Genomic DNA, 12,668 nt, shown 5'->3' on the forward strand with positions numbered 1-12,668 from the left:
ATAATTTCTCTTTGTAGATGGTTAGTTCTAAGTTTTCTTGGAGCCAGTACACACTGCTTTAGAGAGCAGAGTCTTTGTTATAGAGTAATTTTATCCACCTAAGAACATATGAATGGGAATACTGGGTCAGACCAATGGTCCATCCAGCCCAGTATCTTGTTTCCAAGAGTGGCCAATCCAGGTCACTGGTACTAGGCAGAAACCCAAATAGCAACATTCCATGCTACCAATCCCAGAGTAAGCGTAGGTTCCCCCATCTCTGTCTTAATAGCAGATAAAAAGACTTTTCATTGTATAACTACAAAATGACGGCACACAATATTGCTGTCTGATTTGACGATTCAAATCAATTCACTTTGGTGTATTGTCCGAGAAAATTGGACTCGACGATTCAGCGACCAACACCCCCACACACCACACCATTGAGATTTGACATACCTCCAAGGCCTTCTAAAACAGCAGCAGCAGTGGTGCTCTGAGCGGACTGCTTCACGGCCTGCCCCACCGGGGCCTTCCCTTTGCCGCTTCACTGATGAAGTCGTCAGTGAGGTGGCAGAGGGAATCCCTTGTTGGGCAGGCCACGAAGTAATCTGCTCAGAGCGCCGCCAGTGCTGCTGCTTTAGAAGGCCTCGGAGGTATGTCAGATATCACCATGGGAGGATTGGTGGGGTGCTGCTGCACAGGGGGATAGGAGGAAGGGATGGAAAGCTGCTGCACAGGGGGGATGGGTGAGGGGGAGAAAAGATGCTGCACATGGGAAGAGAGAAGAAGATTTGGGGTGGAAGAGGAAGGGAGAGGTGGAACAAAGAGGTAGAAAGGGGTGAGAGGGAGACATGTATGGAGAAGAGAGGTAGATATATTGGATATAGGGTGGAGGACAGGGAGAGATGGTGCAGGCCCTCCTCTTCAACTAAAAATTACAGCTACAATCAAACCCTCCACCCTTCCCTACCATCCACCTCTAATTGCTATGCCTTAGAACCACTTCTCTACTCTCTCTCCCCCCCCCTCAGGATTCCCCTGAATATCTCCTCCCAAGCAGACTGGAAGTCACTGCCCTTCCAGGCTTGGACCCAAGTTACTACATTGTCAACTTTTCTATTCAATGTGATCACCTTAAATACCCCCTTCCAATCTGTCCTCCAATCTCTGTTCTGAACTTATGCTTAAGTTGCTGTATTGTCATTGTACTGTCCTAATATATTCCATTGTGAATGTTGGCTTGTAACCCGTTCTGAGTTTCTGGGAGGACGAGATTGAAATTGAATTGAAGAAAGAAAGAAAGAAAGGTTGCACATGATAATGGAGGAGAGGAAAGGAGAGATTCTGCATGGAGGGGAATAAAGAGGTTTTGACTCAGGGCACAAGGCAGGGAGAGAGAGAGGGTAGACAGTGGGGAAAAAAACATTGAAAGGTAGGAAAAAAATAATTCATTTTCTATTTTGTTATTACCGTATGTCAGATTTGAAATGTGTATCCTGCCAGAGCTGGTGTTAGACAGTGAGCGTGAGTTAAGACCTAACAGAGAGAGGAAAAGTATATTTTGTTTACACCACAGCACCAGTGTGGGGATGGAGAAGACAAATGGGGGGTGGTGTGGGATGGGTGGAAAGACTACAAAATAAGCCCGCCAGGATGTTTGGAAAAAAAAAAAAAAAGCTTGATTGGGAAAAGTGAATTGAATCAAAAAATTGATTCAATAGGCCGAATCGAATCAAATTTTTCCCTAAATCTGCCAACACTAATATATAAGTACCAATCCCTTCCCTTCAAGAACTTGTCCTTTAATCCCCTGCCCTATTTTATGCTTGCAGTTTTGTAACTTAGGTTTATGTATGTGTTTCCCCCAACCATCTTAAAATTGATTTTAATTTTAATGTAAATTGTACTTTAAATTTGTGGTATTTATTTATTTGGTTGGTTTTATATCCCATCCTCCCAGAAGAGCTCATATCAAACAAAGTTAAATGTAAAATTGAGGGATGAGCTTTCATGGACCTGAATATGCTTCATTAGAAAAACATTAAATGGACACATATCTTACTTTAGAAATGGCAATGTTCAAAACCAGTAGGAAAACATTCAACCTTTCAAGATGCACTCTATCTGACTCTTTCCCTCAAAGGAACTTCATTTTTTTTTTTCATTGTCCTGACCTGAGGAGGAAGTTTCTAGACTTTGAAAAGTAGTCAAATTTATTTAGTCCAGTAGAAAAGGTATCTTTTCTTTTTTTGGTTGCATTTCTGTTTCGTACTTTTCAAGTGGACTAACATGATGACTGCAATACTTTTAGCAAAAGATTACACTTCTCCCTCCGTATTCGCAGTTTCAGCAATCGCTTTTTCGATTATTCACGGTTTTTAGCTTGCTGGCTCCTCCCCCCAAATTACATTAGCTTGCATAGAGAAATTGCTGATTCCAAGCGCTTACAGATAAAATCACTGATTCCCAGCAATTTTTTCACCGTGTTTTGCCTCTCCTTCAGGAACAGGCCAGGTCTCCCACCATGTTGTTCGTGGTTTCACCATAGTCATGATGGTTTTTAGTCAAAAACAGCGAATAACATATGAAAAAGTTATTCACGGTTTTTCTGTATTTGCAGGTCTGTTAATCCCCTATCACAGCGAATATGGAGGGAGAAGTGTATACAATTTCAAGAATGAGCTGGATTAGAGGAAGTTAGAAGCAGGTGGAAGTGGAAGAAAACACCAGTATGGTAAAACCAGCTTTATTGGTGCATGATATGTTTCACCAATAAACCTAGGGTTTGTTGTTTTTCTTAATATTCCAGTTGGGACCTGTTCCCTCTGATATGGCTCATCCTTGGTGATACCTGCCTTTTATTTCCCTTCACTATATCAGTATTGTGCAACTTGACTTGCAGGTTTTTTGGAGACTTTATCTCAAATCAACAATCTAGCTCTAAGTATTTTAACTTTTTTAAAATTACTGAAAGATGAAACAGCCAAATGCTGTGATAAGAAAAATTAAAACAATGACTTGTTAAATCCATATCTGCTCTTTAAATTAAATTGTTCTCTGTACTATTTTAGAGTGAACACATTGAAAAACAAGAACAGCCACCTTTAAAACAAGAACAGCCATCTCTATCACCTTCTCCCACTCCTGTTCTTCAAGTGGATGCTGCTGTTGCTTTATTGATGCCTCCACCTTATACACCCAGTCATCTTGGACTTTTCTGTGATCACAACTACACTGTGGAGGACACGGTGCGTCGAAGAAAAAGAATTCAACAACTGGAAGAACAAGTTGAGAAACTGAGAAAAAAGCTCAAGACTACGCAACAGAAATGCAAACGTCAGGAACGAGAACTTGAAAAACTTAGAGAGGTTGTTCAGTATCAAAAAAATAAAGTATATGGTATGGAAGGGGCTATGTGATCTACCAATTTACTTTGAAATTATAAAAGAATCCATGTTAACATATCAATGCATCCCAGCATCTGCATTACTCTTTAAAAATGAGGGTTAAAATAAAGAATACATAGTCTAATTCAGTGTTTGTAAGCAATCTTTGTTAATGCATTGGATGGTGACACTATCAGATTTTGTTGGCTTAGGTTCCCAATATCAAGTATAACATTGCAGTTCTGAAAGCCATGCTTGAGTTTGATTCTGCATTAACTTTATTTTACATCTGTAGAGTAATAGCAGTGCTGGTTGCTTTTAACAGGTTAAATCTGTGTTCTTCAATGCAAGGCCTGGGGCCCAATGGTAGCCCCAGAGATTGCTTTGGCAGCCCTCATTGTTTTTCTATGTATTTCTTTCTGCTACCTCTCAACCCAGGCTCAGGACAGAAAGGGAAAAATAGATTGGGAGGAATGAATGCTTGATGACAAGGCATTTCCCAACAGACAAAATAGGATACATTTGGAAATGCTCAAAACCATTGAGGATAAACCTCAATGAAGTTTGAAGGTGGACTCTGGGGATGGATGTCATTGACACACACTGGTCAGCAGTGTTATGGCTCCCCATGGGAAGATATTTGGCAACTCTCCTTCAGCTCATTAAAAGCCAAAGTGGCCCTAGCTTAAAAATTAATTAAGACTACTGGGTTGAATAACTATTCTTGTATAATCCCACTCTATTCCTGGACAAGTTTACATCCTATGTTGCGAGATTGTTGTAAGAAGTCTTGTTTACATAATTATTCTGACCCTCCCCTCTTACCTCAGGTCTGCCAGTTTTCCTACAAGCGAGACAGTAGGAGCCAGTCTTCTCATGCTTTTTTTTTTTTTTTCTTCTGTTCAGTTTTTATGCAAATTTGTGCTGCAGAGGCTCCCCACAGGGACAGCTCTGGCTGCGGGAAATCGCAGACTTTAGGAGTAAAGTCTATTTGCAGGGGGTTGGCTACTTGGCAGTGCTCTCACATGGACAGCTGATTCAGCTTCTCAGCACACAGTAAGGCACAGTGAGTAAGAGGCTGACAGCCTGTAACAGCGATATTGGGGGGAGGTCTCAAAGTGCTTTTTGGCTAGATTCACCCACCATTAAAATCCTAAACTTGCCACATTTTGGGGGTTTCTTATAGTTTTCCCAGGCTATTTTTTATTGTGTGTGTGTGTGTTTATTTCTGTCTCTCTCTCTCTACTTGCACGCTGCCTGTCTGTCATTTTTTTCTGTCTCTGTCTCTCCTTATATCCTTAGTGCCCTCAGTGCCTCCTTCCTATGTCCCTAGTACCCCTTCCTACGTCCTTACCTTAGTTCCTCAGTGCCAGCATACTGTGTCCTTAATGCCCCCAGTGACTCCTTCCTATGTCCTTAGTGCCCCCAGTGCCTCCTTCCCGTGTCCTTTGTGCCCTCAGTGCCTCTGTCCTGCTTAGTGCCCTCAATGCATCCTATGTCCTTAGGGCCCTCAGTGCCCCTTTCTATGTCCTTAGTGCCCCCAGTGCCTCTTTCCTATGTCCCCATCATTATCTTCCAGATTTTGTCCCACTCCCGTACGAAGAAAGGTTAGACAAACTGCAGCTATACTCGCTTGAGGAGCGCAGAGAGAGGGGGGACATGATCGAGACGTTCAAGTATCTCACGGGCCGCATCGAAGCGGAAGAAGATATCTTCTTTTTCAAGGGACCCACGGCAACAAGAGGGCATCCCTGGAAAATCAGAGGCGGGAAACTATGAGGTGACACCAGGAAATTCTTTTTCACTGAAAGGGTGGTTGATCGCTGGAATAGTCTTCCACTGCAGGTGATTGAGGCCAGCAGCGTGCCTGATTTTAAGGCCAAATGGGATCGACACGTGGGCTCTATTCACTAGGCAAAGGTAGGGGAGGGTCATTAGGGTGGGCAGACTGGATGGGCCGTGGCCCTTATCTGCCGTCTATTTCTATGTTTCCTGATGCCTGCCTGCCTCCCATCCCCTTGAGCAGCATGTAACCATTTACCCCCCCCCCCCCTGCGCCAACCCTTCCAGGCACACCTGAAATCCACGTTGACCCTCTCAGCTGACCCTCCCACCGCTAGACGGCCGACAAACCTCCCGGCTCCAGCAGTATCCGAGGCACAGTAAACACGTTGCTTCGCAGTCTTCTACTGGCCTAATTTCCTCTGCCGCATCTCTAATGATGTCATCAGGGACGCGGCAGAGGAATTAAGGCCAGTAGAAAGACGCGAAGTAGCGTGTTTACTCTGTCTCGGACGCTGCTGGAGCTGGGATGTTTGTCGGCGGTCTAGCGGTGGGAGGGTCAACGGGGGTTTCGGGTGTGCCGGGTAGGGTCAGTGGGGGGGGTGGAAGTTGCGGCGTGTTACCTGTCGCCAGTCCTTAGACGTGTGCATGCGTACTCTTACCTGCCACAGCCCGACAGATCAGGGATCTGGGAACACGGGGTAAGAGTGCGCATACGCGCTTAGCATTTTATTATATAGGAGATAGGAGATGTATATTTATATAGTGTTTCCCAGGCTAAAATCGCTCTTGTGGCCATCTTGGATTGTTCCAGTTTCATTTAAAAGTTATTTTCTGTCTCTACAAGCTTTGTTTTTGCAAGAAAACACCTCAGATGGACTCCCCAGGGCAGGATACGTTGAGTTTATGCCTTGTTTGTGGCAGATGGCTGACTGGTGAACAGCCTTATTCCATGTGCCATGCGGCGTGTGAAGGGGCAAAATTTCATTGACCTTGGCCCCCTCAACATTTTCAAGGGGTCCTATCGTCCAGTCTACCGTTGCCAGTCAAAACTGGCCCCCGGGGAATATGTTCTCACAGCCCCGGCAAAATGTAGCCTCGATTCAGCATCAAAGCTGTCTAAATCTAAGAGCTCATCTGCTGCTCCAGATGAGTGTACCCCCAGCCCCCTCCCTCCCTCCCCCCGAATTTATTAACATGCTCTTCCAGGCTTATCTAGCCAAGAAAAGGGTTCCAAATATTCCTCCTATGGCATCCTAACTGGTGTTGGGCATTCCCCCTTCCCAGGACATGGATATACAGTCCAAAGTCCCTGGGTTGGTGAGGGATGACAATATTGGCTGATGACATGGGTGAACTGGATTATTTGACCATGCCTTTGCTTACGCTGGCAGGCATCTCCACTGTGGGAGATGTAGCTGCAATCGTGGATCTCTACAATCCAGATTTGGCGAATGCTCTGGATCTGGGAGAGGATCCCACGATCCAGAGGCTTTTTAAGTCCTCTACTTTGATCGGATTGATTTCTGAATCCCTGCAGAAATTGGAGGCTGGCCAGTCAGCATTGGCAGAATGCTCTCTCATGAGTAGCACAAAACCACACTCTTTGTAATTTCCTGATCATCTGGACATAGCAAAAATGCTCACGGATCATCAGGAGGCACCGGTGGGACCTCTTGAGAGTGGCTAGGACCATGTCCAAACTCTACCCAATGGCAGAAGTGTTTAACTAGTGTTTTGCATCCCCAAAGATGGATTCTTTGATGGCACAGGTCACCAAGCATACTTCTCTCCCTAGTGAGGGAGGGGTTGGGCTGAAAGATGCGCAGGACTGTAGGATTGATTTTGTCCTCAAAGGCTCTTTGAATCATTGGCTTCCATTCTGAAAGTGACAGCAGCCGCATTGTTTGTGGCCAGAGCCTGCCACTCAAAGCTTTGTCATGATCCTGACACTTTTGTGCTCCAGGATCTTCCTTTTTTAATTTCAGGCGTAGATTGTGGCATATGCCTTGAATGATCTCTTCAGAATGGTGAGCAAGATCTCTGTCTACTTTATCTCCATGCGTAGGAGGATGTTGTGGATCAGGCAGTGGTCCAGTGACTCATCTTCCAAGGCGATCCTCAGTAAGCTACCTTTAAAGGGCAGTTACTGTTTAATAAAGGTCTGGATAACCTTATGGCTAATGTGCAGGACTGTAAACCCAAGTCCTTGCCAGATAGCAGGCCTCGGTCTTCTCATAAGAACATAAGAACATAAGCAATGCCTCTGCTGGGTCAGACCTGAGGTCCATCATGCCCAGCAGTCCGCTCACGCGGCGGCCCAACAGGTCCAGGACCTGTGCAGTAATCCTCTATTTATACCCCTCTATCCCCTTTTCCAGCAGGAAATTGTCCAATCCTTTCTTAAACCCCTGTACTGTACTCTGCCCTATTACTCCCTCTGGAAGCGCATTCCAGGTGTCCACCACTCGTTGGGTAAAGAAGAACTTCCTAGCATTCGTTTTAAATCTGTCCCCTTTCAACTTTTCCAAGTGTCCTCTTGTTCTTTTATTTTTCGAAAGTTTGAAGAATCTGTCCTTCTCTACTCTCTCTATGCCCTTCATGATCTTATAAGTCTCTATCATATCCCCTCTAAGTCTCCTCTTCTCCAGGGAAAAGAGACCCAGTTTCTCCAATCTCTCAGCGTATGAGAGGTTTTCCATCCCTTTTATCAAGCGTGTCGCTCTCCTCTGAACCCTCTCGAGTAACGCCATATCCTTCCTAAGGTACGGAGACCAATATTGGACGCAGTATTCCAGATGCGGGCGCACCATCGCCCGATACAATGGCAGGATAACTTCTTTTGTCCTTGTTGTAATACCCTTCTTGATTATGCCTAGCATTCTATTTGCTTTCTTAGCGGCTGTTGCGCACTGTGCCGTCGGCTTCATTGTCATGTCCACCATTACCCCCAAGTCCCTTTCTTGGTTGCTCTCATTCAATAATATCCCTCCCATCGTATAGTTGTACCTCGGGTTTCTGTTTCCAACATGCAATACTTTACATTTCTCAACGTTGAACTTCATCTGCCATCTCGCCGCCCATTCCCCCAATTTGTTCAAGTCCCTTTGCAATTCTTCGCATTCCTCTTTAGTCCCAGCTCCACTAAATAGTTTTGTATCGTCCGCAAATTTTATTATCTCACACTTCGTGCCTGTTTCTAGATCATTTATGAATATATTAAATAGCAGCGGCCCGAGCACTGAGCCCTGCGGAACACCACTCGTGACCCCCATCCAGTCCGAGTAGTGGCCCTTCACCCCTACCCTCTGTTTCCTACCCGCCAACCAGTTTCTGATCCATCTATGTACGTCTCCGTCCACTCCATGGTTCTTCAGTTTCCGGAGTAGACGTTCGTGAGGCACCTTGTCAAAGGCTTTTTGGAAATCAAGGTATATGATGTCTATGGGGTCTCCTCTGTCCATCCGTTTGTTAATTCCTTCGAAGAAGTGCAATAAGTTCGTTAGGCACGATCTCCCCCTGCAGAAACCATGTTGGGTTGTTTTCAAAAGTTCGTTTCTTTCCAGATGTTCATCGATGTGTTCTTTAATCAGTGCTTCCGTCAGTTTCCCCGGAACCGAGGTCAAACTCACTGGTCTGTAGTTTCCCGGGTCACCTCTTGATCCCTTTTTAAAGATGGGCGTGACATTGGCTATCTTCCAATCCTCCGGGATCATGCCCGTTTTCAAGGATAGGTTGCAAATTTGCTGCAGTAGTTCCGCTATCTCCTCCTTTAATTCCTTCAGAACCCTGGGATGGATTCCGTCCGGACCCGGGGATTTGTCAGTTTTAAGTTTTTCTATCTGCCTGTGTACATCATCAAGGCTCACTTCCATGGATGTTAATTTTTCTGCTTGATTTCCATTGAAGATTTGTTCAGGTTCCGGTATGTTGGTTGTGTCTTCGTTTGTAAATACAGACGAGAAGAACATGTTGAGTCTTTCTGCGACTTCTTTCTCCTCCTTCACCGCTCCCTTCCTGTCTCCTTCGTCCAGCGGTCCTACCTCCTCCCTAGCTGGCTGTTTCCCTTTAACATATCTGAAGAACGGTTTGAAATTTCGTGCCTCCCTGGCTAGCCTCTCTTCATACTCTCTTTTGGCTTTTCGAACCACACGGTGACATTCTTTTTGATACTTCCTGTGCTCCTTCTGGTTCCCTTCAGTTTTGTCCTTTTTCCATTCCCTGAATGAATTTTTCTTATTGCCTATCGCTTCCTTCACTATTTTAGTCATCCATACTGGGTCTTTTGTTCGACCCTTTTTGCACCCCTTTCTGAATCTGGGGATGTGCAGATTTTGTGCCTCGCTCACTGTGTCTTTGAAAAAAGACCAGGCATGTTCTACTGTTTGCCATTTTTTGGAAGTGTTCCTAAGTTTCTTCCTTACCATTTCCCTCATTGCTTCATAGTTTCCTTTCCTGAAGTTGAAAGATGTCGCTATGGTTCTCTTTCTGTTCGGTATGCCTACTTCAACCTTGAACTTGATCATATTATGATCACTGTTTCCCAACGGTCCCACTACTTCCACTTCCTTTGCAGGTCCCCTTAGTCCATTTAGGATTAAATCCAGAGTGGCATTTCCAATCGTCGGTTCTCTAACAAGCTGTTCCATGAAGCAATCTTGTATAGCCTCCAGGAATTCTGTCTCCCTAGTGCATCTTGAGCTTCCAAGACTCCAGTCTATCCCAGGATAGTTGAAGTCTCCCATAACAACTGTGTAACCACTTTTGCATTCTCGCTTCATCTCGGCATCCATTTCTTTATCGCTATCTCCGGTTTGCCCGGGTGGACGATAGTATAGGCCCATCTTTATTTCATGCCCTTTCCTACCCGGTATTTTAACCCATAGCGATTCCAGTTTGTTGATCATCTCTGCTGTGTCCATTCTTGTCGATTGTATGCTTTCTTTTATGTATAGGGCTATTCCTCCTCCTTTCTGACCTGACCTATCCCGGCGATAGAGCTTGTACCCCGGCAGTGCTGTATCCCATTTGTTTTCCTCATTCCACCACGTTTCAGAGATTCCAATGATGTCTATGTCCTCTGCATTAGCCATGGCTTCTAGCTCCCCCATTTTGTTTCTTAAACTCCTTGCATTAGTATATATGCAGTTTAGATCCTGGCATTTTGTCGTCTTCATTTCTTTTCCCTGTGCTTCAGTCTTTGGTGTCTTCTCTTTTGCTACAATCTTTCTAACCTCCTCTTCTGGGTTAGTTGACTCCTGTAATTTGTCTCTTGTTTCTTCCCTGCCTTTTTTCCCCTCAGTATCTTCATGGGATACCTTCTTCCGAATCATCGACGCTAGGTCGACTGTCGGCTTTCCCCTTTCTCTTAGTTTAAAGCCTGTTCTATTCCTCTCTTGACGTTGTTTGCTAGAAGTCTTGTTCCCGCCACGCTCAGGTGCAGTCCATCTCTCCTGTAGAGCTTGCTCTTGCCCCAGAACGTTGTCCAGTTCCTCACGAAGTGGAACCCTTCTTCCTCACACCATCTCCTCATCCATGCATTTATTGATTGTAGTTCTTCCTGCCTTTTCACATCTGCCCTTGGTACCGGTAGGATCTCTGAGAATGCTATCTTCTGGGTCCTCATCTTCAGTTTCCTTCCTAGAATCTTGAACTGTTCTATCAGCGTGCCTCTTCTGTAGTCTCTCCTGCTGACATCATTCGTCCCGATGTGGATCATTACTGCGGTCTCTTCCGTCTCCGCTCCTTCCAGGACCTTCCCAATTTTGTCCACGATGTCCTTGGTTCTCGCTCCTGGGAGGCAGGTCACCAGTCGATCCTCTCTTCCTCCTGCTATGTGGCTGTCCACATGCCTCAATATCGAGTCTCCCACCAGGATCGCTGACTTTCCCTTCTTCAATTTTCTTATCGGTCTCAGGTCAATGTCCTCGGTGTGCTTAGCTCTCTCTTCTTCTGGGCATCGACTAGCCAATTCTTCCCCCTTGTGTGGTATTCTTCTGTGGGTGTCTTCTTTGAGGTCATCTGCTTCTTGCTCCCCCTTCCAAGTTGGTGTTGCATCATCTCTCATCTGGAGTTCGTTCTCTTCCACCCTCCTCCTGTATGCTTCCTCATTGAATTCCTCGAGTTCCCTGACTTCCTTCTCGATGTGTTTCTCACTCCTGAAGTCTTCAAATGCCCTGGTAGGGTCCTCCGTGGTGTAAAGTCCTTCTAGCTCCTGTATCTTGTCCTCAAGTCGCTTGACTTCTTTCTTCAAGCTTTTCAGCTCCTGACACCGACTGCATACGTATGACTGTCTCCCCGAGGGGAGGTAGTCATACATATGACAGTCCGCGCAGAACACTGGAAAGCTCATCTTCTGGTTACCTTCTGCTTCCATCGGGGTTACTACTTTAAGAAAACAGATAAGTTTACGTGTTCCTTCGGTGCCTGCTTCCTTCTGCACCTGCTTCTTGCTTTACTGCCTTCTGCCTTTGTATGGACTGCCTACGCTCTACCTTTCCTTACTTTTGTTTGTGTGATTGTTCTTTCTGTGCCTGGTGCCTTTGCACAACCTTGCCTAACTCTCGCCCAGCCCCTAGCCTCCTGCTCTCCTCTGTCTCCCTCCTCTGCTCGTTTTTGCTTCTAAAACTGCTTTTCTCCCTTGCTGCTTCTACTCCTCTTGCCTGATGCTGTGCACCACGTTCGTCGTTGGCTCCGCCCCCTTTTATGGGGGGTTCGGGTGCTGACTCCTCTGACGCGGTGGGGGTGGGCTGAGCTAACTCTCGCCCAGCCCCTAGCCTCCTGCTCTCCTCTGTCTCCCTCCTCTGCTCGTTTTTGCTTCTAAAACTGCTTTTCTCCCTTGCTGCTTCTACTCCTCTTGCCTGATGCTGTGCACCACGTTCGTCGTTGGCTCCGCCCCTTTTATGGGGGGTTCGGGTGCTGACTCCTCTGACGCGGTGGGGGTGGGCGGAGCTAACTCTCGCCCAGCCCCTAGCCTCCTGCTCTCCTCTGTCTCCCTCCTCTGCTCGTTTTTGCTTCTAAAACTGCTTTTCTCCCTTGCTGCTTCTACTCCTCTTGCCTGATGCTGTGCACCACGTTCGTCGTTGGCTCCGCCCCCTTTTATGGGGGGTTCGGGTGCTGACTCCTCTGACGCGGTGGGGGTGGGCGGAGCTAACTCTCGCCCAGCCCCTAGCCTCCTGCTCTCCTCTGTCTCCCTCCTCTGCTCGTTTTTGCTTCTAAAACTGCTTTTCTCCCTTGCTGCTTCTACTCCTCTTGCCTGATGCTGTGCTGATGCTCGAGGTCTAGGGCTTTCTAGCTTTCATCCCTCTAGATCAGTGGTCTCAAACTCAAACCTATTGCAGGGCCACATTTTGGATTTGTAGGTACTTGGAGGGCCTCAGAAAAAATAGTTAATGTCTTAAAGAAATGACAATTTTGCATGAGGTAAAACTCTTTATAGTTTATAAATCTTTCCTTTTGGCCAAGTCTTAATAATAATATTGTAATTTATAGCTAAAGAGATATATGATCAAGAAACTG

At 45.8% G+C, this 12,668-nt stretch overlaps 1 protein-coding gene across 1 annotated transcript in view; it reads left to right on the forward strand.

Annotated features, from left to right (window-relative positions):
• Positions 1-3,513, forward strand: part of THAP1 (THAP domain containing 1) — a 62,543-nt gene extending 59,030 nt beyond the window's left edge. Inside the window, exon 3 of the mRNA XM_033916708.1 lies at positions 3,054-3,513. Within this exon, the coding sequence (XP_033772599.1) occupies positions 3,054-3,401 (348 nt within the window). The 3' untranslated portion in view covers positions 3,402-3,513. The remainder of the gene's footprint in view (positions 1-3,053) is intronic.
• Positions 3,514-12,668: the final 9,155 nt, after the last annotated feature.

This window comes from Geotrypetes seraphini, chromosome 1 (assembly GCF_902459505.1).
Source record: "Geotrypetes seraphini chromosome 1, aGeoSer1.1, whole genome shotgun sequence".
Taxonomy (NCBI): domain Eukaryota; kingdom Metazoa; phylum Chordata; class Amphibia; order Gymnophiona; family Dermophiidae; genus Geotrypetes; species Geotrypetes seraphini.